The sequence below is a fragment of the Xenopus tropicalis genome, chromosome 8, assembly GCF_000004195.4.
Source record: "Xenopus tropicalis strain Nigerian chromosome 8, UCB_Xtro_10.0, whole genome shotgun sequence".
NCBI classification, from domain to species: domain Eukaryota; kingdom Metazoa; phylum Chordata; class Amphibia; order Anura; family Pipidae; genus Xenopus; species Xenopus tropicalis.
Window position 1 is genome coordinate 21,720,046 of NC_030684.2, and position 24,532 is coordinate 21,744,577.

The 24,532-nt window shown below is 43.7% G+C and overlaps 1 protein-coding gene across 3 annotated transcripts in view; it reads left to right on the plus strand.

Annotated features, from left to right (window-relative positions):
- Positions 1-128: 128 nt before the first annotated feature.
- ptpa (protein phosphatase 2 phosphatase activator) overlaps positions 129-24,532 on the plus strand; it is a 45,433-nt gene continuing 21,029 nt past the window's right edge. The window contains exons 1-10 of one of the 3 annotated variants that reach the window (XM_012969118.3): positions 129-337; positions 2,869-2,975; positions 5,500-5,586; positions 8,072-8,179; positions 9,728-9,853; positions 10,911-11,028; positions 12,229-12,328; positions 12,468-12,592; positions 13,443-13,543; positions 20,701-20,808. In XM_012969118.3, the coding sequence (XP_012824572.1) occupies positions 310-337; positions 2,869-2,975; positions 5,500-5,586; positions 8,072-8,179; positions 9,728-9,853; positions 10,911-11,028; positions 12,229-12,328; positions 12,468-12,592; positions 13,443-13,543; positions 20,701-20,808 (1,008 nt within the window). In that variant the 5' untranslated portion in view covers positions 129-309. The remainder of the gene's footprint in view (positions 338-2,868; positions 2,976-5,499; positions 5,587-8,071; positions 8,180-9,727; positions 9,854-10,910; positions 11,029-12,228; positions 12,329-12,467; positions 12,593-13,442; positions 13,544-20,700; positions 20,809-24,532) is intronic. The other 2 variants (XM_004916679.4, XM_002942493.5) reach the window with 2 other exon arrangements.

The following is a 24,532-nucleotide window of genomic DNA, read 5'->3' on the forward strand; positions in this document are numbered from 1 at the left end:
AAGTCCATATGAATAATAACACGATCCAAGCGGAAATAAAACAAATTCAGACACCCGCCCTTCTTAAAGATGGCCCAGACGCAATTCCAGGGCCGCCATGATTGTGACTGGCAAAGGTTTATATCATTGGTAGCGGAAAAGGCAAAGTGACTTGTGTATGGTGGGATCGTACTATTCACTGGGACCCCTCCAGTGCGTTCGGCTGCCCACACACTTATTCCGCGTTTATTTTGGATTACGTGTTGGGGGCGTGGCCGAGCGAGGTGAAAGGTGACAAGTGAAAGGTGACAAAAACCCGGCTGCAGGAAGATGGCTGAGAAGCAGCAGCAGCAGACAGGTCTGTTACAGGAGGACCCCAAGCACCCCAGTATTAGTAGTGCCCCCCCACCCCCTAATAGGGAACTTACTCTGCTGTCACGTGACGTTTCCAGGCTGGTTCCTATGGTAACCTGTCCATGTGGGAATCTGGGAATGGCTGCTCACAAACTGTCTGTCTCTGTGTCCATCCTTAGCTGAACTGCAGCTCCCAGCATCCTCCTGGCGGGTCTAGAGTTTGCTGGGGATCGTGGTATTGTTATGCAGGGAGTTGTGTATTCCTGGGAGTTTTATATATATATATACAGGTATGGGATCCCTTATCCGGAAACCCATTATCCAGAAAGCTCCGAATTACGGAAAGCCCGTCTCCCATAGACTCCATTTTAATCAAATCATTTAGAATTTTAAAACTGGTTTCCTTTTTCTCTGTAGAAATTAAACAGTAACTTGTAATTGATCCCAACTAAGATATAAATAATCCTTATTGGATGCAAAACAATCCTATTGGGTTTAACTAATGTTTTGTTGATTTTTTAGTAGACTTAAGGTATGGAGTTCCAAATTACGGAAAGACCCCTTATCTGGAATACCCTTGGTCCCGAGCATTCTGGATAACGGGTCCTATACCTGTATATATATATATATATATATATATATGTGTGTGTGCGTTACCCTATTAATAAGGTTTTTCACCTTTCAATTAACTTTTAGTGTAAAGTGGAGAGTGCTATTATGCAGCAATTTGCAATTGGTCTTCATAGTATTTGTGGTCTATGAATTATTTAGCTTTCTGTTCAGCTGCTCTCCAATTTGGAATTTAATTAGCAATCTGGCTACTAGGGTCCAGTTTCCCCTAGCAACCAGGCTTTGTTGTTTGAATAAGAGGCAATAAGATGAATATGAATTAAATTAAACCTCTCTAAAACTGAACTGGTTCTCTTTCCCCCATCCAACGCCCACATTGTTCCTGAGGTATCTATAATGGTTAACAATTCTACCATCACCCCATCTTCCCAGGCCCGGTGCCTTGGGGTTATCCTTGATTCTGCCCTGTCCTTCACTCCTCATATCCAATCACTCATCAAATCATGTCACTTTCACCTAAGAAATATCTCCAAAATCCGATCATTTATCACCCAAGATGCTGCCAAAATTCTTATTAACTCTCTTATAATATCTCGCCTGGACTACTGTAACTCCCTATTAATTGGCCTTCCCCTCCAAAGACTGTCCCCTCTCCAGTCCATAATGAATACTGCTGCCAGGCTCATACACCTCTCCAACCGCTCCTCCTCTGCCATGCCACTCTGCCAATCCCTGCACTGGCTTCCCCTACCATCCAGGATAAAATTCAAACTAATGACCCTCACATTTAAAGCAGTTCATAACTCTGCCCCACCCTATATCTCTGAACTCATCTCTAGGTACCATCCAACCCGCTTGTTACGCTCCTCTACTGACCTGCTCCTCAACTCCTCTCTCATTCCCTCCTCACACGCTCGCATTCAAGACTTTGCAAGGGCTGCCCCCCTTCTCTGGAATTCGCTCCCACAAACTATCAGACTTTCTCCCAATCTCTCTGCCTTCAAGAGATCTCTAAAAACACATTTATTCAGAGAAGCTTACCCTAATCTAGTTTAGCAATACCCTGTGCCCCACCTCTTACAACTCTGGTCATGCCCATTCCCACACCTTGTGTCTCAACCCTTTCTCCTTGTAGATTGTAAGCTCTTTTGGGCAGGGCCCTCTTCACCTCTTGTATCGGTTATTGATTGCTTTATATGTTACTCTGTATGTCCATGTATGTAACCCACTTATTGTACAGCGCTGCGGAATATGTTGGCGCTTTATAAATAAATGTTAATGTAATGTAAAATGTAATATGAGAGGACCTGAACTGAAAGATAAGGAATAAAAAGTAACAAAAATTATAAAATTGTAGGCTTAGAGAGCGATAGTTTTTTTCAATTTTTTCAGTGACCCTCTATATAAAGAAAAGCAAACTATAAAAATACAAAATGAAGACCAATTGAAAAGTTGTTAAGAAGTGGCCATTATAACATACTAAAAGTTAAAGCTGAACCAATCCCTATAATAATAATGGTACACAGATCATATTTACTGGTCAGGTTGTACCAGCCAGGTGGCAACCATATGGGGGGGCCTGTGTATACGAGCAGCCTGATCTGTTCCCCAACACTTGAAGAATGTGGGGCCCTAGAAAAGGCTTTTTTTTTGAGCTGTTACCTTAAAGGAAGGTATATTGGCACGTTAGTAATCCCTGCCCCCTCTCCCAGGCTCTTCATAGAATATATTCCTTAGCTGCTGCAGAACCTCCCGGCAGTCTGCTTTCATTCCGTTTGTATCTGGCTGGCATTCTGGAAGCTTTTGCAGTAACTGTATAATTTAGGTCTGCACCCCTAAACCCATATTTCTTAGAAAATGTAAGCAAGCATCTGATTGGTTGCTGTGGGCATTGGCGCTGGTGCAGTTTGGCAACCATCTTTGTAAATCAGCGCCGCTAACTGCTGGGTGTTTCCTGTTGGGCAGGTCATGTTGAGGATGAGATCCCTCCGTCCCTCGTCGGACACACGTTCATTGTGCCAAAGAAGGAGATTAACATGGTTCCAGACATGATGAAGTGGAAGCGATCACAGGTATTGACCAAGGCTCCTCTTTGCTGTCATCTGGGTTTATACATGTCCCTGCCCCATGATAATTAAGTGCTAGTGCTGCAGGGGTCGGCCCAAACCCACAGCACCCATAGGTGCAGGTGGGCCTATCTTTTCCCACCCACTGCAGATATCCACCCCCTTTGGTAATTTTACCAGCGACATCCCGCCCTTTTGATGATGTCATAGGAGGTGGTGGGTTAAGTGCAAGTATTAAATAAATTCTAAATCTAATGCTGGCTAAGGTGTAGGCTGGGTGAGGGTAGGCTAGGAATGTTCCCCAAAATTATGAGCAGTATGCAAGGCCATCATCAGTACTCATGGGGCTGCATACTGCTGAGACCCCCAGTTATTAGCACACATGGAACCCTGGTTGGGGGGGCCCTACCAACAAGTAAAAACCCCACTAGGGAAAAAATGCAGGTGTGGCCACATGGCTAATCTGGCTGGCCACACCACTTGTTATGCCAAAACTCCACCCACTCTCGCAAGCCAAGCACTCATGACACCACATGACCTGCAAATCACATTTTTTTTTTAATCTTGGGGCACCCCCTGCCACAGGACCCCTGGCTTATTATGTGTATAATGTGTTGGAAATTAATTCTGCCTTCTTAATATAAACATTATTGTGCCTTATTGCTGCACTAACACCCATGAATAAGATACACTGACTTGAAATGAGAATTTAACTTTATTACAACTTTGGTGTTCAAAAAGTACTTAGTTATCCCTCAAAGGTTCCCCTTTGATGGGTGTATGTGTGTGGGGGGGGTTATTGTTTTTTATTTGTATTTTTGTGGCTTTTAAAGGTTTCCTGTGCTACTTACCAAGCAAACTCATTGCTAAGGAGACTGACCACTAGTAACCAGGTACTGGTTAGAATGTCAGAATGCAGAACAAGTAGGAGAGGGGCCAATAGAAACCTTAGACTGTAAGCTCCACTGGGGCAGGGGCTGATAGAAATGTGATAGGGACCTTAGATAGTAAGCTTCAGTGGGGCAGGGACTGATGGGAATGTGATAGGGACCTTAGATTGTAAGCTCAACTGGGGCAGGGACTGATGGGAATGTGATAGGGACCTTAGATTGTAAGCTCAACTGGGGCAGGGACTAATAGGAATGTGATAGGGACCTTAGATTGTAAGCTCTGCTGAGGCAGGGACTAATAGGAATGTGATAGGGACCATAGATTGTAAGCTCCGTGGAGGCAGGGACTGATGGGAATGTCATAGGGACCTTAGATTGTAAGCTTCACAGGGGCAGGGACCGATGGGAATGTGATAGGGACCTTAGACTGTAAGCTCCACTGGGGCAGGGGCTGATGGGAATGCGATAGGGACCATAGATTGTAAGCTCCACTGGGGCAGGGACTGATGGGAATGTGATACGGACCTTAGATTGTAAGCTCCACTGGGGCAGTGACTGATGAGAATGTGATAGGGACCTTAGATTGTAAGCTCCACTGGGGCAGATAGGAATGATGTATCATTTTAGTACAGTGCTGGGGAATATGTTGGTGCCATACAAATTCATTATGATACTGTGGCAGCCTCTCACATAATATAAAAACCTGCCAGTCCCTGCAGCCTTTAATATTCAGAGCTCCCTCTTAAGGCAAGATTGAGAACCGCACTGCCCCTCACTATATAATTATCCAGCGCTTGCATTGGATATCTTAAGCAGGTTACAGTAAGTGGGTCCTTGGATTAGGCCACCTCCCAGTTCAGTAAGGGGAGGGGAGCTGTAACACTCACATTTGTTGCCATCATTACTTTATATGATACATGCCTGACCGACAGCCCCTAGGAATCTGTATAGAATATGGTGAATATTCCTCTGCCCTTGCTTTATTATCTTATCTAACCTGCTACACCTGCTGTTGAGCTAAATAGCTAGAACCAGTGGCAAACCTGAAGTAGGACCCTGAGCAATAGCCCTCGCTGTGCTTTAGGACTCATGGGGCATGGTGGAATTTTGGGGCACATCAAGCAGATTTCTTGGTGGGCACACGGAAGGGGTGGGCCATGGTGCAGTTGAATCCCCTGCTTTCCCAGTGACTATACATCTGGCTAGAATCCGATAGTTTTATGGTATCTCTCTGTACAGGCTATGAGCAAACTTAGGGGGCTGTTCCTGCTGAATTGTGCTTAGTACAGTGGAATCCATATGCTGCCATAGTTTTATGGTATCTCTCTGTACAGGCTATGAGCAAACTTAGGGGGCTGTTCCTGCTGAGAAAAATCAGTAAGTGAGAAGAGAAGGGGCGTGCTTCTCTAGTCACTTCTAAGTAGGGCAAATATTCCTCTTCTAAATTGTTTGCTTTAATGACAAGCAGGTGGCACTGTTGTTTCAAATTCATTATATTAGCAGAGCAAAAACTACTGAAAAAATGTAAATTGCAAAAGTGCAAAAAGAGGAGCAATCAATTCAATATTACTTTTTGAGGCTTTACTTTTCCTTTAAAAGTTGCTCACAGTTTTTTTCTGAACCTGTGCATCTTCCCTCAGGCCTACACAGATTACATGGGATTCGTACTCGCGCTGAATGAGGGAGTCAAGGGGAAGAAACTGACCGATGATTATAAAGTCTCAGAGGTAGGTACAAAATTACTGGGCTCTACAGAATATTCTTTTAGACCCCCCCCCCCCTCTTTTTTTATTCTTTTTACTGACTTCTGTACTGAGTGAGGCGGCTATTATGTGGCCATTCTGCTATACACGTGGTGGTCACAAGACTGACCCAAGCCTGGCATGAGGTCACATGATGGAGCCAGGGAAACACAGATGCGCCACTAAGAGCAGAACAATGGAATCATCATTACCTGTTTCCCGGACATTAATCCTGACTTTATCCCAGGGAGCTAATGGAATCCTAAGGAAGATCCCTGCTTGTGTGGGTGTGTGCATTCTGGGAAGCCCTGTGTGTAACCACTTGTAAGGGATCCTGCTGCCCCCGCTGGGGGGGTTTTATGTTGCAGAACTTTTCTTGAATGTTACTGCAAGGATTGCCTGGCAGCTCGGGGGTTAAGTCCTATTCTGGAGGCTTTCCTGCATGGGGTGCTTTCCTTCCAGCCTTGTGGAGGTCCACAATTTTTTCTCTGGTGTCTGGGGTGGACATGTGTCTTTAAAGAGCTCAGACAGGTGCTACTAATTTAGATTAATTAGTGGAGTAGAGGTGGACTTTTTAAAGGCAGAGTTACGCTAATGTCAGACGAGGCGTAGGGCGGATATTTTCGGCAAGCGGAAAATCGCTTGCTAAAAATTACGCCCTACGCCTCCTACATGTGCCTGCACCCCAATAAATGAGGTACACTTGGGTGCAGGCACATGTAGCCAATATACGCATAAAAACGTGAGACTTTGCATTATCTCGCGTTTTTATGTGTATTTCGGCTACATGTGCCAGCACCCGAGCGTATTCCATTCATTCAAGTGCAGGCACATATAGGAGGCATAGGGCGGTATTTTCAGCAAGTGATTTTCCGCTTGCCGAAAATATCCGCCCTGCGCCTCGTCAGGCATTAACCCAACAGGTCTTTGAGAATCAGAATTCTTGCTGATTGCTAGGTGTTCAAATACTTATGTGCAGCAGTGCAATACAAATACATTCTTTAAAAACCATACAATGTAATTTCCTGAATTTTTTTTTTTAAATACTGTCTCTCACAGTGGGAATGCACCTACAATGTGAATTTCAGACCCCTCCATGATTTCTAAGTGGGAGGACTTGCAAAATCGCAGGGTGTTCAAATACTTATGTTCCTCACTGTATGTATGTATGTATATATATATATATATATATATATATATATATATATATATCTATATATATCTATATCTATATATATCTATATATATATATATATATCTATATCAAACTCAACAGTAGAAAGCACTCGCAGCTGTGAGTGCTTTCTACTGTTGAGTTTGATGCATTACTTTTGTCAGCACCCAGCCGTTGCCCCGATATTGGTGAGTGCCGATATATATATAATATTATATAATATATGGTACTCCCTCTAGTGAAATAATTGGGACAAGACACAAGCAAGTCCTAAAATGCCATTCATCTTCATGAAACTTATCAATATACATAACAAAACCCAAAGAAAGACTTTTTAATTGCTTTCTATTTTCTGGCGTAAGGAGGCCAGTACTGCATAGGTATCTGACTGGCTGGGCTTTGGGCTTAACAGACAGTAACTGCACAAGTGGCCATACATATTATGGCCAGTAATTAGACTGCAAGCTCTTTGACTTGGGGATGTGTGACAAGATGTTAGGGTGCTGTCCCTACATACAGTCTGTAGTTAGTACTGGGATGCTGCGTGTGTCATTTTATTGACTATACGTGTATTTTTGGTGGAAGGACAATCTGTACTGATCGTTGGCCACCCAGTCAGGCCTGGTAATCATTATAACGGTAGTGGTGTCCTGGTCTGAAAGCAATTACAGCCAAATTCCTTCCTTGTAGAGCAGGAACCAAAATACTTCAGCCGTTAGGGAACTATAAACTCCCAGCATCCCTCTGTCAGCTGAGTTTACTGGAGGATCGTGGGCGCCCAAGATGCTGCCTATCTCTAATATAGTGCTTAGCAGTGCTGGACCTTATTATTTTCTTCCTACCATAGTATCTCTCTGTACAGGCTATGTGCAAACTTAGGGGGCTGTTCCTGCTGAATTGTGCTTAGTACAGGGGAATCCCTATGCTGCCATAGTTTTATGGTATCTCTCTGTACAGGCTATGAGCAAACTTAGGGGGCTGTTCCTGCTGAATTGTGCTTAGTACAAGGGGAAACCCTATGCTGCCATAGTTTTATGGTATCTCTCTGTACAGGCTGTGAGCAAAGGGGGCTGTTCCTGCTGAATTGTGCTTATAGGGGCAGAGGAACCGGTACAACATAAATCGGGCCGTTATTTTCCCGTCTCTAGAGAAAGATCAAGTTTGGCATCATAAAGAATTTGGCTTTGCCTGTCCTTGCAGAACTTGGGGATATAGTGGAAGGGGGGGGGTGTTGATACGGTGTGATTTATCCGAAATGAAACGCTTCATACAATAATCTGTCATCTTTATTCGCAGCGGCTCTTCCAGGAGGGAACAGGTGACCGCAGAGCAGGGGCTGGAAATGGATTTTTTTGTGGTGGCTCGGCGAGTTCAGGAGAAGGGCAGCAGATAGGTTGGCGTGTTGTTAGTAACAGTGCACTTTTTCTTTTTTTATACATTTTATTTGGGACTTGCGCATCGTCGGGGCAGAATATTATTCAGCTGGCGGAGCGGCTCTTAGCCGCCGTTTTCCTGCCGCTGACCCTGGCGACGCAGGACATGCACCCTATTGCTTTTCCTTGCAATATTAATTTAGCCGGACAATAGAGAGCCGCCTGCACTTGCACACTGCCTTTCAGAAGGGACCCAGACACTTGTGTCTCTTTAATTATGTATTAGGCTGCCTGTGCTGGCAGCTGGAGCCTTCTCCATGCAAACAACTCTGCTGCTTTTAATCCCTTTAAAAAGCAATGGATGCGTGACTGTCCCTTCCCCCCCCCACCCTCCTCCCCCTCCTCCCCAGCTCTGAAGCCTAGAGGTACAGCAGCCCCTTTGCTATTACTCAGCCTGTAGCCTTTGGAAAGGAACTAGAGAGAGAGAAAAAAACCTGGTTGCCCGTAATGAGCTGCCTATGGCTGGGAGGCTGGTGGCCACGTAAATCATCGGCACTATTTAACAAAGGCCTCTCCGCCTGGGTCTTAATTACAGCGAGAATCCTGCCTGCCCGCAGCTGGATCCTTTAGCATGGCCTGGAGAGAGTCTGTGTATATGAAATAAATGCCAACCGCCTGTCCTCTGAATTGTGTGCCTCAGCCCTTTCTGCTTCTCGAGGATAAATAGGTTTACATGTAGCGTTTATCTTCCACTTGTGCTCCCTGAAACACACCATAAAATATCAAGGTGTAGTTTGTATGTGTTCAGAACAGTCCTCCTATTATACACAGGACTGGGAGCTGCCATATTGTTTCCCTTAGACTGTACAGTATGGGCGTTACAGCTTATTGTGTTCCCAGAACATTCCTGTATATTTGTATTTATACATATGGGAGGGAGGTGCCATATTGTTGCTCCAGGACAGTACAGTATGAGGGTATATCTTATTGTGTGCCCAGAACATTTCTTCTTTGTATATTTGTATTTATACATATGCGAGGGAGGTGCTATATTGTTGCTCCAGGACAGTACAGTAGGAGTCATTTTGTTTGACTGCAGGGTACTCCCTTGCAATAATGCCAGATTTAGGACTTTTGGGGAGGCACTTCAAATTTTAGTCATGCTGTCTAGTGCCTGTTTTTTGTGTACAGTCCAGAGATCCCCTGGCATCCTTGATGACCAGTTCAACTCTTAGGTTGTCTTGGCATGATTCATGCTGTTGGCTCTGTACCTGAAAAATAGATCTGTCCATCGTGAGCACTGTGCTATAGGGAGGCTATTGTCACAACTGACTGCCATACAAAAGGTAACCGAAAGTGAAATCATCTGTACAGGATATGCTGGCAAGGAGTAGGGCCACATCTTGCACCCCAGGCGACTTGCTGCCTTTGAGGCCAGAAAGTCCAAGTAACAGCCTATGGGAAAGGGGCCAGCCTGCTCTTAAAGAATGGGGTGCCCTTTTTGTTAGAAAGCATAACCATATGTGCTCCATCTGCCATGGTGCTTGCTAACCTAACTGTTTATATCCCTTGGGTACAGGTGATCCACAAACTGATGTCTCTGCTCGATACCTTGAATCGCTGGATCGATGAGATGCCCCCGGTAGACCAACCTTCCCGATTCGGCAACAAGGCCTTTCGCACCTGGTACGCCAAGCTCGATAAGGTGGGCACAACCGGAAAGCTGCACACCCTGGCAATGGCTGTGTTTCATCAGTGGCATGGCACAGGTCCTACTGGCCTTGGTTTAAAGGAGAACTGTACCCCGTTTGTAACTAATTTTTCATAAATCAAATCCAGCTAAGATAACATGAAATGCCATGGAAACAGTGCCCCTAGTGGTCAGAATAACAGATTGAAGACAAATATCACCATCACCGGTGAAGTTGCCCATAGCAACCAATCGGCAATTAGATTTGAATTCAAGTTAGAGAACAAATGCAAAGATCTTATTTGTTGATATGGGCAACTTCACCAGTGATGTTTGTCTCCAATGTTATAAATACGCCCATAGAATTTGCTTGTGTAGCTTGCCTTGGTAGATTCACCATAGACAACAATCACAGCCCCTAGTGGTTCTGCATTGGTAGTGTGGTTTTCCTTGTTTGTCTGTGGAACAGAAGATGAGGAAGCGACCACAGTGTTTTTTGTGCCAGTTAAATATTCCCTGTAATATCTAAGGCAGTCATCCCCAACCAGTGGCTCGGGGGCAACACGTTACTCACCAATCCCTTGAATACTCTGTGTCCCCAAACCAGGTAGTTATTTTTGAATTCCTGACTTGGGGGCAAGTTTTGGTTGAATAAAAACAAGATTGCCTACCAAATAAAGCCCCCTGTAAGCTGATAGTGTGCATAGAGGCTGCCTAATAGCCAATCTTAGCCCTTATTTGGCACCTCCATTAACTTTTATGGTGCTTGTGTTTCTCTCTGAGTCTTTTTACATTTGACTGTGGCTCACGAGTAAGAAAGGTTGGGGACCCCTGTTCTAAGTGAAACACTATGGCACCTCCCTCCCATATGTATAAATACAAATATACAGAGAAGGAATGTTTTGGGCACACAATAAGCTGTACCCTTATACTGTACTGTCTAAGGGAGTGCAGACCAGCAGGACTGTTTTTTGGTATGAAGTTTAATGCCACTTTTGCCATCAGAACAAGGCAGAGAAGAGCAGATAATGGGCTAAAATGTCAGGTTATTGCTTGAGTTTTGTTCACTTAGGAAGCAGAGAATCTTGTTTCCACGGTGATCCCGGTGCATCTGAGTGCAGCGGTGCCCGAAGTGGCTGTATACCTAAAAGAATCTGTTGGAAACTCTACCCGCATTGACTATGGCACAGGTAACTCTCTGCAAAGATTACAGGATCTTGGGACGGTAAGATTTTCAACCCCATAGTGGCACCTATAGGGGGCTAAGGAGAAGCTTCCACTGACAGAAGACCCAGTGCTAATTAACAGCGGCATTATGTAAAGGTCACTAACAATTTATTTGAATGCAGGGGGAGAAGCTTGCTATTTCTGTATTTGCCCACTAGGGGGCCCTGTTGCTACAGATGTGTGCTGTGCCTGCAGTAGTCATTGTTAGCCCACTGCATTCTGTGTTCTGTGCCTTTTTCCTCTGCCTGACATCATTTCTTGTACTCCGTTAGTCACTCTCAAATGGTTTGTGTCCCCTCGCCTCATGGGTTGACAGTAGCAGCTACAAATGTTTTACAGGCTGCAAGGAAACACGCAATGTGCCGCACAACACTCTATAATAAGGCACCTTCTGTCTCTACACTCCATACAGGATGCAGCAAGTGTGTGCCTACAGTCATACTATCACCAGGCTAACACCATCCTATCTTTCTATCTATCTATCTATCTAATATCTTTTTATCTTTTCCGAATGCGTTTTTTTCGTAATGATCGGTATTTTGCGTTTTTTTCGAGCGCTCAATACGAAAGTCGCGACAATTCGCGAAAGTCGTACTGGCTATGAAAAAGTCGCGACAATTCACGAAAGTCATAATGGCTATGAAAAAGTCGCGACAATTCACGAAATTTGTAATGGCTATGGAAAAGTTGCGACAATTCGCGCAAGTCGTAACGGCTATGAAAAAGTCGCAAAAAATACGAAAAAGTCGCAAAATGTTCGTTTTCCAATCCGAATTTTTCCCATTCGGATTCGTGGATTAGTAAATCAGCCCCCTAGGCTCATTTACCAACACTGGGCAGATTTGCACCTGGGCAGTAACCCATAGCAACCAATCAGTAATTACCTTTGTAAGTCAGCTGCAAGTAGAACATTGAAAGTACTCAAAAGTATATTTGCATCAATTAATTTTTGGGGGTTTAAAAAACCCTTTAAAAATAAGGCCTCCACCATAGCAAGATGTCTGTATGATACAAAGAATTAGATTAGGCACATGTAAGGCTGTACCTTGGAGATGCCTTTAATAGTTACTATAGTAGATGCTAGGCTCGTTATAATAATAGGCACGGGACTCTGTAACGATCCTCTGTATCCTTGTCTCACAGCCTCTTCTCTTATTATGTAGGTCACGAGGCTGCCTTTGCCGCTTTCCTGTGCTGCCTGTGTAAGATTGGCATTCTCAAGGTGGACGACCAACTAGCCATAGTCTTCAGAGTATTTAATCGGTAAGTGGTGCTAATGAGGGGCAGAGAATAGAATTGGAGAGAAGGGATATCAGACTCCTAGCTCCCCTATAATACAATATATACATGAGAAGTGGTGCGATGATCCACCTTTCATACCGATCTCTCTTTATCTCTAAAGGTATCTAGAAGTCATGAGGAAGCTGCAGAAGACCTACCGGATGGAACCGGCGGGCAGCCAAGGGGTCTGGGGCCTAGACGACTTCCAGTTTCTTCCTTTTATATGGGGAAGTGCTCAGCTTATAGGTGATGGAAACATGCAAAAGGTTGCCAATTTCCAGCCCCCTAAAACCATATATCTCAATTAGAGATTTCTTCTATACAGACCATTATCACAGAACCAGGCCCGGACTGGGACTCTGAATAGGCCCTGCCATTTCAAGTACAAAGAGGCCCAAACAGCTGAATCTCGGCTACAAAGCAGGGCAGGACTGCTGCTTAAGATGGGGGTGGGGGGGATCAGATAGGATCTGTGCCACTGTGACAGAATTCTCTGTTATACAGATAGCTAGAATCTCAGCCATAAAGTAGGGCAGGACTGCTGCTTACAATGGGGGGGATCAGATAGGATCTGTGCCACTGTGACAGAATGCTGTTATACAGATAGCTAGAATCTCAGCCATAAAGTAGGGCAGGACTGCTGCTTACAATGGGGGGGATCAGATAGGATCTGTGCCACTGTGACAGAATGCTGTTATACAGATAGCTAGAATCTCAGCCATAAAGCAGGGCAGGACTGCTGCTTACAATGGGGGATCAGATAGGATCTGTGCCACTGTGACAGAATTCTGTTATACAGATAGCTAGTATCTCAGCCATAAAGCAGGGCATGACTGCTGCTTCCATTGAGGGGATCAGATAGGATCTGTGCCACTGTGACACAATGTTCTGTTATACAGATTGCTAGAATCTCAGCCATAAAGCAGGGCAGGGCTGGTGCTTACAATGGGGGGGGGGGATCAGATAGGATCTGTGCCACTGCAAACTAATGCCCTGTTATAGAGAGAGATACTAAATTAAAGGTAACCTCTACAATAAAACAAGTGGCTTTGGAGAAGTCACGTCTTTGAAGTGATCAAATGCCTTTCTTCTGCAGATCATTCCATTTTGGAACCTAGGCATTTTGTGGATGAGAAGGTTGTGAATGAACATCACAAAGATTATATGTTCCTAGAGTGCATCCTGTTTATAACAGAGGTAAGGTCATATCACTTAGACCATGGACTATCTAGCCGTGTCCCATAGAGCTTTCACTCCCTCAGCTCCCGATGTACTTTCCCTCCTTTGCCTAAGGAACCTCTGCATGTTGGAATATGCTTGTATCGCTGCTTGTTTTTATCCAGAACCGGCATGATTGTTACATATTACAACTGTACTAATGGTGGTGGGGAGTTACTATTTGGAGTAGGGTGACATATTGTATAGAGAGATCCCTAGAACATCCCATATGGCGAGACCCCGGAACAATTGCCCCTTTCAGGAGCCGCAGCTGCTCCTTCTGCTGTGCTTCTTAGCTCAGTCCATTTACATTACTGCTTCTCTAGTGGTGCAACTGACTTCAGGGAAGCAATGCAAACAGATAAGGGCAGAAATTACCAAACTGTTGGGCTGCCCCTCTAGGGAAATCCAAAGCAGCGGGGGCATCCTGAATGTTGATTAGGGTTAAGATATGGGATTAGTGCTTATTTTTGCCCTCGGTACCCCTGGAACTTTAGCAGGGTGACTGTTACCCCAATGTTTCTATATATCTGTAACCTTGTTATGAGCTAAGGGGGCCCAGCCTGAAGGCCAGTTAGGGGGAGATTTGGGGTGAGTGCCTATTTGTGCCCTGGGTACCCCTGGAACTATAGCAGGGTGACTGTTACCCCAGTGTTTCTATATATCTGTAACCTTGTTACGAATTACCAAATGTCAGAATCCAGTGGTAAAACCTCTCCCTTAAGCCAAAAGATATGAAGATACGGGGATCATTGATTGCTATGGATTTCTACACACAGAGCTGAGTGTAAATGCTATAACAGAGACCCACTTATTTCCCATAGTCAGCCTGAAGCATTGATGGTTCCTATACTGTGAGAGAAAGAGGACGGTGCCCCCCTTCCCCTTTAGATTTGAGGCGAGCTTTAAACTAAACTCTTTGGTGAATATTCTGCCCATGTGACAGCGCTCGCTTGTGCTAACAAGTTTGTCTCCTTAGTGACTTCATGGGGTGGGGAACAGACAGTGCAGCCCCTGGCAAATCGCTAGATTTGTTTTCACACACGCAGGCCAGTGTGGCTTCTCTCCAAATCCCTTTGAAACAACTGAACCCCAAGCAAACGGCTCCCCTTTTCTTCTCACATAAATACCTCCCATATTAATTCACAGAGAACCTTTAATCGGGTCCCCCCCCCCCCCCCCCCCCCACCGTGCCATCTCTCATGCTAATGCCTTTGCGGGGGCCCCAGGGGGTTAACAGAAAAACCTGTCCAACCTCATAGAGTGAGCTCAGCGAGCTGTGGAACAAGAAAAAGGCACAGTGCGTGATGTGGACTCGCTTTTAGCCCGGCACATTTCACAGCACAGTCTCTGCTTCATTCTGTCCTTCTAAATTTGGAGGAGAATTTTTTTTCCTTTTCTAGAGAAGGGAGGGTTCATATTTCTGCTGAAAGGGAAGGAACTGACAGGAAGGGGCTGCTCTCATCTATCCCTCACCCCCCCCCCCCTCTCCCTGGCTCCCCTCCTCTTACTGACTGAGGAACCATTTACAAAAGGCTCATTCTCTGGGGAGGGCAGAGTCAGGAACGCAGGGCCTGTGAGTAATTTCCTGCTCAATATGGCTTCTCTGACTCATACAATCCCCCTGAGGTTACTGAAAGATTGGCCCCTCTCTCTCTCCCCCTCTCCTTCCATCATGTGATAAGTCTTTCGCTATAGCCCATACTCCTGCAGTTTCTCTTTCTGCCTATCTCCCTTTGTCTTTAAGCAGACCCCTCGCTCGCTCTCTCTCTCTCACTCGCAGACCATTTTTTCCAACCTATTTTTAAACCTACACAAGCGCTGAAGTGGAGGAAAAAAATGGTTTGCAGCCTTGGTGCTGCTCCATCTGTACATGCTGTCTCATAATCCACAGATCATGTGGATACTAAGCCCTAAAAAGCAAGGTAACCCCCCCCCCCCCCCAAATAACAGTAAACACATGAATTCCTAATGACAGAAATCACAATTCTAAGCAACTTTCCAATATCCATTCATTAAACATTTCCCATAATTGTAAAGTTATTTGTCAATGTAATTGATATTGTGTTTGTTTCCCCCACAGAATCGGCTGTTTCAGGAGTCAGAACCGGCAGAGTAGAGAATATAAACAGCCAGATACACATTGCTTTCAATAACTATTATATTTACACACAGAACAGTGAAAATGTGTAACGAATGGATCCTGGGAAGTTGCTTAAAACAAAAAAAGTTGTGGGTTAAGTTCCCCTTTAATAAATCCACATGTGTGGTCCTAGAACACCGGTCAGAAACTCTGTAGATGGCCACATAACTCTTCCAAGGACTGAGAGTCAGGCAGTGGTCTGGTGATGTAAATATAATTGATATTGAACACTGCCTTTGTTTCCCCCAACAGAATCGGTTGTTTCAGGAGTCAGAACCGGCAGAGCAGAGAATATAAACAGCCAGACAGACATTGTGTAAATATAATGGTCATTGAAAGCACAGACCAGTGAAAATACAAATGGATAGTGGGAAGTTGCTTAAAGGGGTTATTCACCTTTGAGTCAACATTTAGTATGATGTAGAGAGTAATATTCTGAGAGAATTTGTAATTGGTCTTCATTTTTTATTATTTGTAGGTTTTTAGGTATTTCTCCTTTGTTCAGCAGCTTTACAGTTTGGCGTTTCAGCAGCTATCTGGTTACTAGGGTCCAAATTACCTTAGCAACCAGGGAGTGGTTTGAATTAGAGACTGGAATATGAATAGGACAGGGTCTCAATAGAAACATAAGGTATAAATAAGTAATAATAACAATAAAACAGAGTTTTTTGGCTGCTTGGAGTCAGTGACCCCCATTTAAAAGCTCCAAAAAGTTAGGAAAAGCAGGCAAATAATTCAAAATCTATAAAAATGAATGACTAATGAAGACTAATTGAAAAGTTGCTTAAAATTTGCCATGCTATAACACAATTACTTAAAAGGTGAACCACACCTTTAGAATGCAAAAAAAACAGGTTGTGGGTTCAGTTCCCCTTTATGAAATCTACACACAGGGTGGTCCTAGCATTGAGGTAAGAATCTCTGTAGATGGGCCATATTCACCCCTCCCATTGACTGAGAGTCTGGCGGTGTCTCCAGTGACAGTGATAGATTTCTAACCCACCTCTGTTTAATGGGAATTTACTTACGGCTGCCCTATGGCAACGTTTCAGTTAAACTGACCATACAAGGCCAGCCTTTAAACTTTTAGTATAAAAATCAATTACAAAAAATAGGAAATAAATACTAAATCCAAATACATTTTGAATAAGCCTAGCTGTGGCCCAGTCCTATCACAGAACCCAGGAATTTTGGATCGAATGAAAAGCCTGGATTTACAATGGTTCCCTACAATTGGCAGGCTGAGCGGCGTCCTGTTATACAGGAAGTGGGGAGCACAAAAGGCTGTCAGCTTATGAGATCAGCAGCGCTCTGATGTTAGAAAGTGATAATTATAACCTTTCTCCTACCTCGTGTCTTCCAGCAATAGCCCCTAATATTCTGCCTTAACTGCACCATCCCATCGACAGAAACTATATATACGATTTATTATTAAATTGTAGCAATGGCAGAACTACTACAGATTGTGTACAATATACAGAGTACCATAAATGCACAAAAATGAATGGTAACTTATAGAATTCTTAGGAACATCTAGTGCAGCAAAAGTTGTAAAAAGTGATGTTTTTAAAACAAATTTAGCATTAAATTGTACTGTGAAATAAAAGGTTATTAGAAGATGCAGAGCTCCCTTCCTTTTCCTTTATAAGGACACAGAACTCATAGGATATACATTATCCCTTATAATATATGTGATACTCAGAGTTCCCTGTATAACTCAGCCTGCAGCCTTGTGCCTTTATATAGTCATAGCACCCCTCAGTGACTTCTAATATCCTTATCACTTACAGTAGGGGCTACAATTATCCCTTATAATACATGAGTGATACACTCAGGTCCCTATGAGTGGAAACCCTACTTTTATAAAGAAGATTGAATGTGGAGAAGTTTCTGGCAGATATTATAGTTTATTATAGGCAGTCTTCTGAGTCATAACAATCATGGTCCTAAGAATAATTTTTTTTTAACTTCATGCGTTTATTGAATTTTGATTTCACAGTATCAATATATACAATGCATAAGTAACAACATTAATTACACAGTAATAACCTCGTAAGCATTTATTGCATTTATTGCTTTATATAGCATAACAATAATACATTATGGTTTAACACATTTGAATCATAAACAATTTTTCCCCTCAGCATAGCACAGTGAGTTGCAACTTAGGTGACCCAATCCAGCCATTTATCCCATATTTTGTGGTATTTTTTGGGGCTACCCTTTTTCCGATAAGATTCTCCAGGGTGGCTATATGTTTAACTTCTAAAACCCATTGGGAGGTGTGGACTGCTTCCATTTCCTTGTAATAAGCTTCTTTGCTGTGAATAGTTGCTTCATTTATAAAGGTGCTTTGATACCGTGTGTATGAGTCTTGTAATCCTATAACCAAATAAAGATACCCGCGGGTTTCTGGAAAGTTGTATTCCCAGCACTGTGTCTATGGTATCAAGGACCTCTTTCCAGTATGTTGCTAATACTGGGCATTACCAAACCATATGTATAAAGGAGGCTTGTTGTATACCACATCTAGGGCATTCTGAGGGGGATCCTGGAAACAGTTTGTGTAATTGGCAGAGAAAATATAATTGGATCATGTGATCTCTATAGTTCAGAGATATCAATAGAGGGTATTCCAAGAACTGATCCCATTCGTCATCATCACAGCGGCCTATATCTCGTTCCCATTTATTTCTAAGGGTTTCAAGGGGCTTATTGTGCAATTTAGCATGAAGTTCTTGATATAAATTAGAAATAAGGCCTCTAGTTGAGCTTTGTTGTAAACGATTAGTTAACGAGTATTGGGCAAGAAGGATGGTGTTTTTATTGTTTTGTGATTTCAAACATTTTTGAACTTGGATATATTTCAACCATTGATGTGCAGGTAAGTGAAATAACTGCTTGAGAGTTATCGAAAGAAGCTACAGAGCCTCCATGCCAAACATCACCTATAGTGCAAATGCCGCACCTTTCTCATACGGGATTACCCCCTAGTTTAGCTAGGTTTGCAAAATATAGATTTTCCCATAGCGGGGTCTGGGGTAGCATGTTTTTAATTTGCATAATATGCAGCGTTTTTTTGCCAGATTTGACGTATATGCATAATAACCTGTTTGGGATAGGCTATTGGTTTTGGTCCTTTGATAAGTAACCACTGGAAGGGGGTATAGGAGGTCCCTAGAAAGGTTTTGTATAGATGGTGCAGTGACTGATGATTTGCATCCTCAGCCCAGGGTGCTATATGGCTTAGTTGAGCTGCCATGTAGTATAGATATACTGTATATTTGGGAATGCTGCTCCCCCTTGGGATTTACCTTTGATTAGGGTATTCAGACTTATGGGCTGGCACTCGTCATCGCTTATCAGTTGCCTAAATATTGTATCTAATGCGGTAAAAAAACCTTTTTTAATAACACATGGGGCTTGCAGGAGGGCATACATTAGTTTGGGGAGAAGTATCATTTTAATCAAGTGTATTCTGCCCATGGGGGCAATTAGGAGGGATTCTCAGGCTTTATTTTTCTTTTGTATATAGTCTTTAACTGGAAGTACATTCAGGTTGTAGTATTCTGATAGGGGGAGTTTAATTACAATGCTTACGTAGGTGAATTGCTGGACTATAGGAAAGGGTATATTTGGTTGGTAATCTGGCAGTTGTTTTAGGTCTACTGGCAAAATAACTGATTTAGCTGAGCTGGTGACCAGGCCGAAGATTTGGGCAAACCTGGAGGTTATATTTGTCAATGTTATTATAGAGGGTCCAAGGTCACCCAAATAGATTAGTGCGTCATCTGCATAGAGTTGTATGCATTCTTCCCTATCACCAATTTTCCAGCTGGTAAAGTTAGTAGCTTGTGCAAATGGCTCCATAGCTATTGCGAACAGCAGGGGGGACAGCCCTGTCTAGATCCCCTCTGTAGCGAAAATTGTTCGTGACTTGAGCCATTTACCACTCTAGCTGCTTTGGGTGAATGGTATAGCAGTTTAATCCACTTACAGAGGGAAGGCCCGAAGTTAAACCGTTGTAAAGTATGCCATAAGTATCCCCATTCGACTGTGTCGAAGGCTTTAGTGATATCTAAAGCGGCTACTGCCCGTTGCCCCCAGTTGTTGTGCTTGGTAGCTAGGTTCAAATAGAGCCTTCTAATATTTAAAGCTGTTGCTTTATTTGCCATAAAGCCAGTTTGGTCTTCTGATATGATTATGGGAAGGGCCTTGGCAACTCTCTGTGCTAATATTTTAGCCAAAATTGTAATATCTGCTGTGAGGAGGGAAACTGGACGGTAAGCATCCATCTGTGTGGGATCTTTACCTGGTTTACTTAGTAGAACTATAGAGGCCTTGTAAAGGGATTGCGGAAGGGAACCAGATATTATAGCATAATTTAAACATTTGGAGGAGATGTGGGGCAATTACCTCTCTGAACCTCTTGTAAATTTCTATTGGCAATTCATCAGGACCAGGCGCCTTTCTTGTGGGAAACCTATCAATAGCTTCACAGAGTTCAGTTAGGGTGAGTTTGGCTTCGAGACTTTCTCTTTGTTCTACTGTTTACTGGGGTAACCTCAAGGACCTAAGGAAGTAGTCAATTTCAGTGGTTGTAGTTGAAGTTTGGGATCTATAAATATTGGCATAGTATCAAGATAAAAGAGTTGGGTCCTAAGAATAATTTAATGACACACCAGATAAGTAAAGTAGATTCAAACCAGGGGACAGCAGCACCTTTCCAGGTTCTAAGAGCCAATAAAAAGACACCAGAGAAAAGATTGCTCACATTGTTTCTTAGAGGTGTTTCTTATAAGCGGTGCTGCTCCAAAAATGTGCTTGACCAATAATGCCTGGCCAAATCAGTATGAGAAATATGCCTTTTTACTATAGACTCAATTATAATGGCCCAGGACTGGGTGTTGGCAGCCATGGCTGGCTTATGTATTATAAGACTAAGAGGTTACAGGTATTGGCTAATAACCCTTCTCTTTGTTTCTGTTGACAGATGAAGACTGGACCTTTTGCAGAACACTCCAACCAGCTGTGGAACATCAGCGCTGTCCCTGCCTGGTCCAAAGTCAACCAAGGTCTCATTCGAATGTACAAGGCAGAGGTAAGGCAGCAAATGGGTGTGGGGTGGTTCAAGTTCTGTGTACCAATTTCCAGAACAGAATCATAGCAACTTTTACAGTTGGTCTTTTGGATTTGCCCCATTTCAGCCTAAAATGTTAAACCACATCTGGTTGCTATTGTCAGTGACCCTGGCAACTGGAAAGCCCATGATTTGCAAGGTTAATCTTGTATTGTTATTGCTGATCTCCCTTTCCAGAATGCCTCCAATGCTGCCTCGATTGTGCATCATTCAGACACCATGCTCGAGAGCCCCAGGGGCCATAAGGCACAAGAGAACCCTATAACCCCTGCATTGCCAGGGCCTGTTAAATCTTTAAATCCAACATTTAAGACATGGGAGCAAATGATGATTTAGCCTCAGTAACAGGAAAGGAAAAGGATGTCAGGGCCCTAATTGCAGAGGACTTGAAAGTGAGCAAACGGGGTAGTGCAAGGCAGCGGGAGAAGCAAACAAAGTAGCCAGGGAGAGGCAAAGCTGGCACAAAGGAACAGGTTATATTGCCACTTTATATGGCTTAGACCTTGGGTATTGTTTTCAGCCCCGAGAAGGCAATTCATACAAGGAGAAAATAAATGCAGGGTTGCTGTACAAACCAGCGTGTAAACCAGCTGTATAAGCAATAATGTCCCCACAGCAAAATCTTTATAGGGGCCCCCAAACCCACAGAAAGATGACTTTTTTTTCAGAAGTGGGACCGATTGTACACCTGGGGCCCCGCTGCAGTTTCACCAGTTGCTACTTTGTCCTTCCTCTTCTTCTGGGGTTTGCATGTAAGGCAATCCGCCACCCTGGGAGGAGCCATTTGGTATGCAGTTACCTGCATTTTGAAAGGCGGCCCTGGGTGCCTTAGGAATGGGTGATCTCAGGACACGGCAGCAGTGTGGAACAATAGGTGCTATATGGCCAAGTCCTTCCATCTTAGAGCAGCGTACCAGGGATTGGCCATATTGCTCGGTGTAATGCTCACTTGAGCATTTTTGCATTGGGAAATCCTTGCCAGTGTGTTCCTTGAGATGACGTTAGGACTGGCAGAGGCAGGGCCAGACAGGGGTGTGTGATGGGCTCAGCAGGGCTGCCACCCTATGGTCCCCCACACCCCCAGGGGCCCTCCCCGCCACTTCCCCTGAATGCACATTATTCAATTTTAACTAGGTGCAATCGTGGAAGGAAGGTCAGTGGGGTGCGCCAATAGGGATCAGGTCTGGGTCGGCAGGGCCCAAGGCCCACTGGGTTTTTTCCCATGTCCTGCTGGCCCAGTCCGACCCTGGAGAAAGAAGGGAGTTTTGTCTACCTTTGACCAATGCTGGTTTTCTCTGGATGGCAGTATCAGACAAAACACCACACTAGCATAGCAGGTGTCTATATATCACCCTGTGTGTGTTTACTGGCACAGGGGCCTAAGTGACAAGACTTTAGCTACTAGTAGGCATAGCACAAATGTGGTACCAGCTGAAAAAAAGGGGGTTCAACAAATCCTTACTTATTGGATTGGCCAAATACCAAATCCTGTATTTGCATTTGAATGTGACCTGCGTGCTCACAAACTAACTGAACAGTTATGTCCCATGTGCCCCCCTAAAGTCACTTACTAACTAAGAGGTTAGACATCTGCTCACTCCAGCCTTTATAGATTATATTTTTGCCTAACTAACTATATTGAAAATATTTTTTATTTTGCACAGTCTATCCATTTTACCCAGTTTCATTTTTACACTGAACCGTTCCTTTAAGGATTTGGCCAAATCCAAATTCTGCAAAAAAAAGTGTTGGAATTTGGGCAAGTCCAGGATTGGGTGCTTCCATACAATCCTACCCACAGCCCCTGTCAGTCATCAGTTGTCTACATATCACTTGCTCCTGACAAAGGAGGAAGAATCATGAACCAAAGCAGCACATACCAGGCAGATTTAAAGGGCAAGTAAATACAAAAAACACCAGGGGGTGACAGTTTGTTGGGCGGTGCCACCCAGTGACCAAAGTCAATAACCTTTCACCCCTTTGCTTCAGAAGGTGTGTCGGCGCCATCTATCAGGCTGACCTGCTGTCCTTTGTCGCAATCTGGGTTTACTGTACTGCAAGTGCCCAGCCAAAATGTGCCCACCAACAACAGGAAAGATGGCACTGACTCGCTCTGGATTAAACCACACTGGTACAGATTGTGGGGGTGAGAGTGTAATGAAACCCCCTAGTGCCAACATTGCCATTGACTCCAATAGGAGTTGGAGGAAGGTGAGTTGTTGTAAAACAGGAGTCCCGGGAGTCACAAATCTAATAAATTATCCATAAAGTTAAATTAGTCAGTTTGGTAAAAACACCAAAAAAAAAAAAAAAAGGGTTTTTCCATTGCAACTGTTGGATAAATGCCCCCCTTTGTGTTAACCCCCATCAGTGCCAAGGCCTAGCCAGCACATGCACAGAGTAGGATTAGAGAGAGGTTAAAAGTTCCCAGTGAATCAGTTCTTCCTCCCCCCCCCCCCCTCACACATCCTGTGTGAGGTTCCACCCACATACCTCTGTAATCTGGGAGGCGTCTGTTGGAAGTCTGCTCTGTCTCCTTCCTGCATCCCAGCGCTCTGTCTGGGTAACCACACGCAGCCCAGGTGCCGGGAAAACAGCACAGCCTGACTGAGCAGCTTTTTATACCCAGGGCTGTAACATTCTCCTGCCTGGGAGAGGGAAATACATCCATATACAGCGCAGGCAACATGCAAGCGTTCAGTCTTACATGTGGCCCCCGACATAATTAAAAGGGCTGCACATTATTTTCCTTAGGTTATATAGACCTTACAATCTAAGGTCCCTATAAGATTCCCTTCAGCCCCTGCACCAGTGGAGCTTACAATCTAAGGTCCCTATAACATGCCCATCAGCCTTTGCCAAGTAAAGCTTACAATCTAAGGTCCCTATCACATTCACACACAACATGGCACCTCTTACCCATATGTATAAATACAAATACACAGAGAAGGAATGTTCTGGGCACACAATAAGCTGTACCCTTATACTGTACTGTCTAAGGGAAACAATATGGCACCTCCCTCCCATATGTATAAATACAAGGAATGTTCTGTGCATGTGATAGGTTATGTCCTATATTTCAACAACAGTAACACCAAATAATGAAAGTATATAAAATAATTAGAATACGATGTATTTTTGCCCTGCACTAGTGAAAGTTGTGTGTTTGCCTAAAAAAAGACTACTATAGTTTATATAAACAAAGCTGCTGTGTAGCCATAAGGGCAGCCATTTAAGCTGGAAAAACCATCTCACAGGAATTAGATGTAGACAGCACTAAATGTAATAGGTGTGACATCACAGCCGAGCCAAGTAGTATTGGCACTAGTCATATGCAGGTCAGATGGACTGTAGCCTTTCTGTAGCAAACACACAACTTTAACTGTGCAGACCAACAATACTTTGTTTTAATTACTTTAAAGCTATTTAATTTTTTGGTGTTACTGTTCCTTTAACTAATGAAGTAGGGCAGGAATGCTGCACATGTTTTTGGATTGGATACCAGCCCAAAGCAGGGAAGATCTATGCCTTCAAAGATGCCCCCAGTAGCCCCCCATCTTCTTTTCTTCTGATTCACTGTACTGCTCTGTGTTGCTGTCACTTGAGCTTAGGGACCGACTCTCAATATACTGTATATATTTATATGTAAATGTCACAATATGAGGCTGATTAGTAATTCAGATTC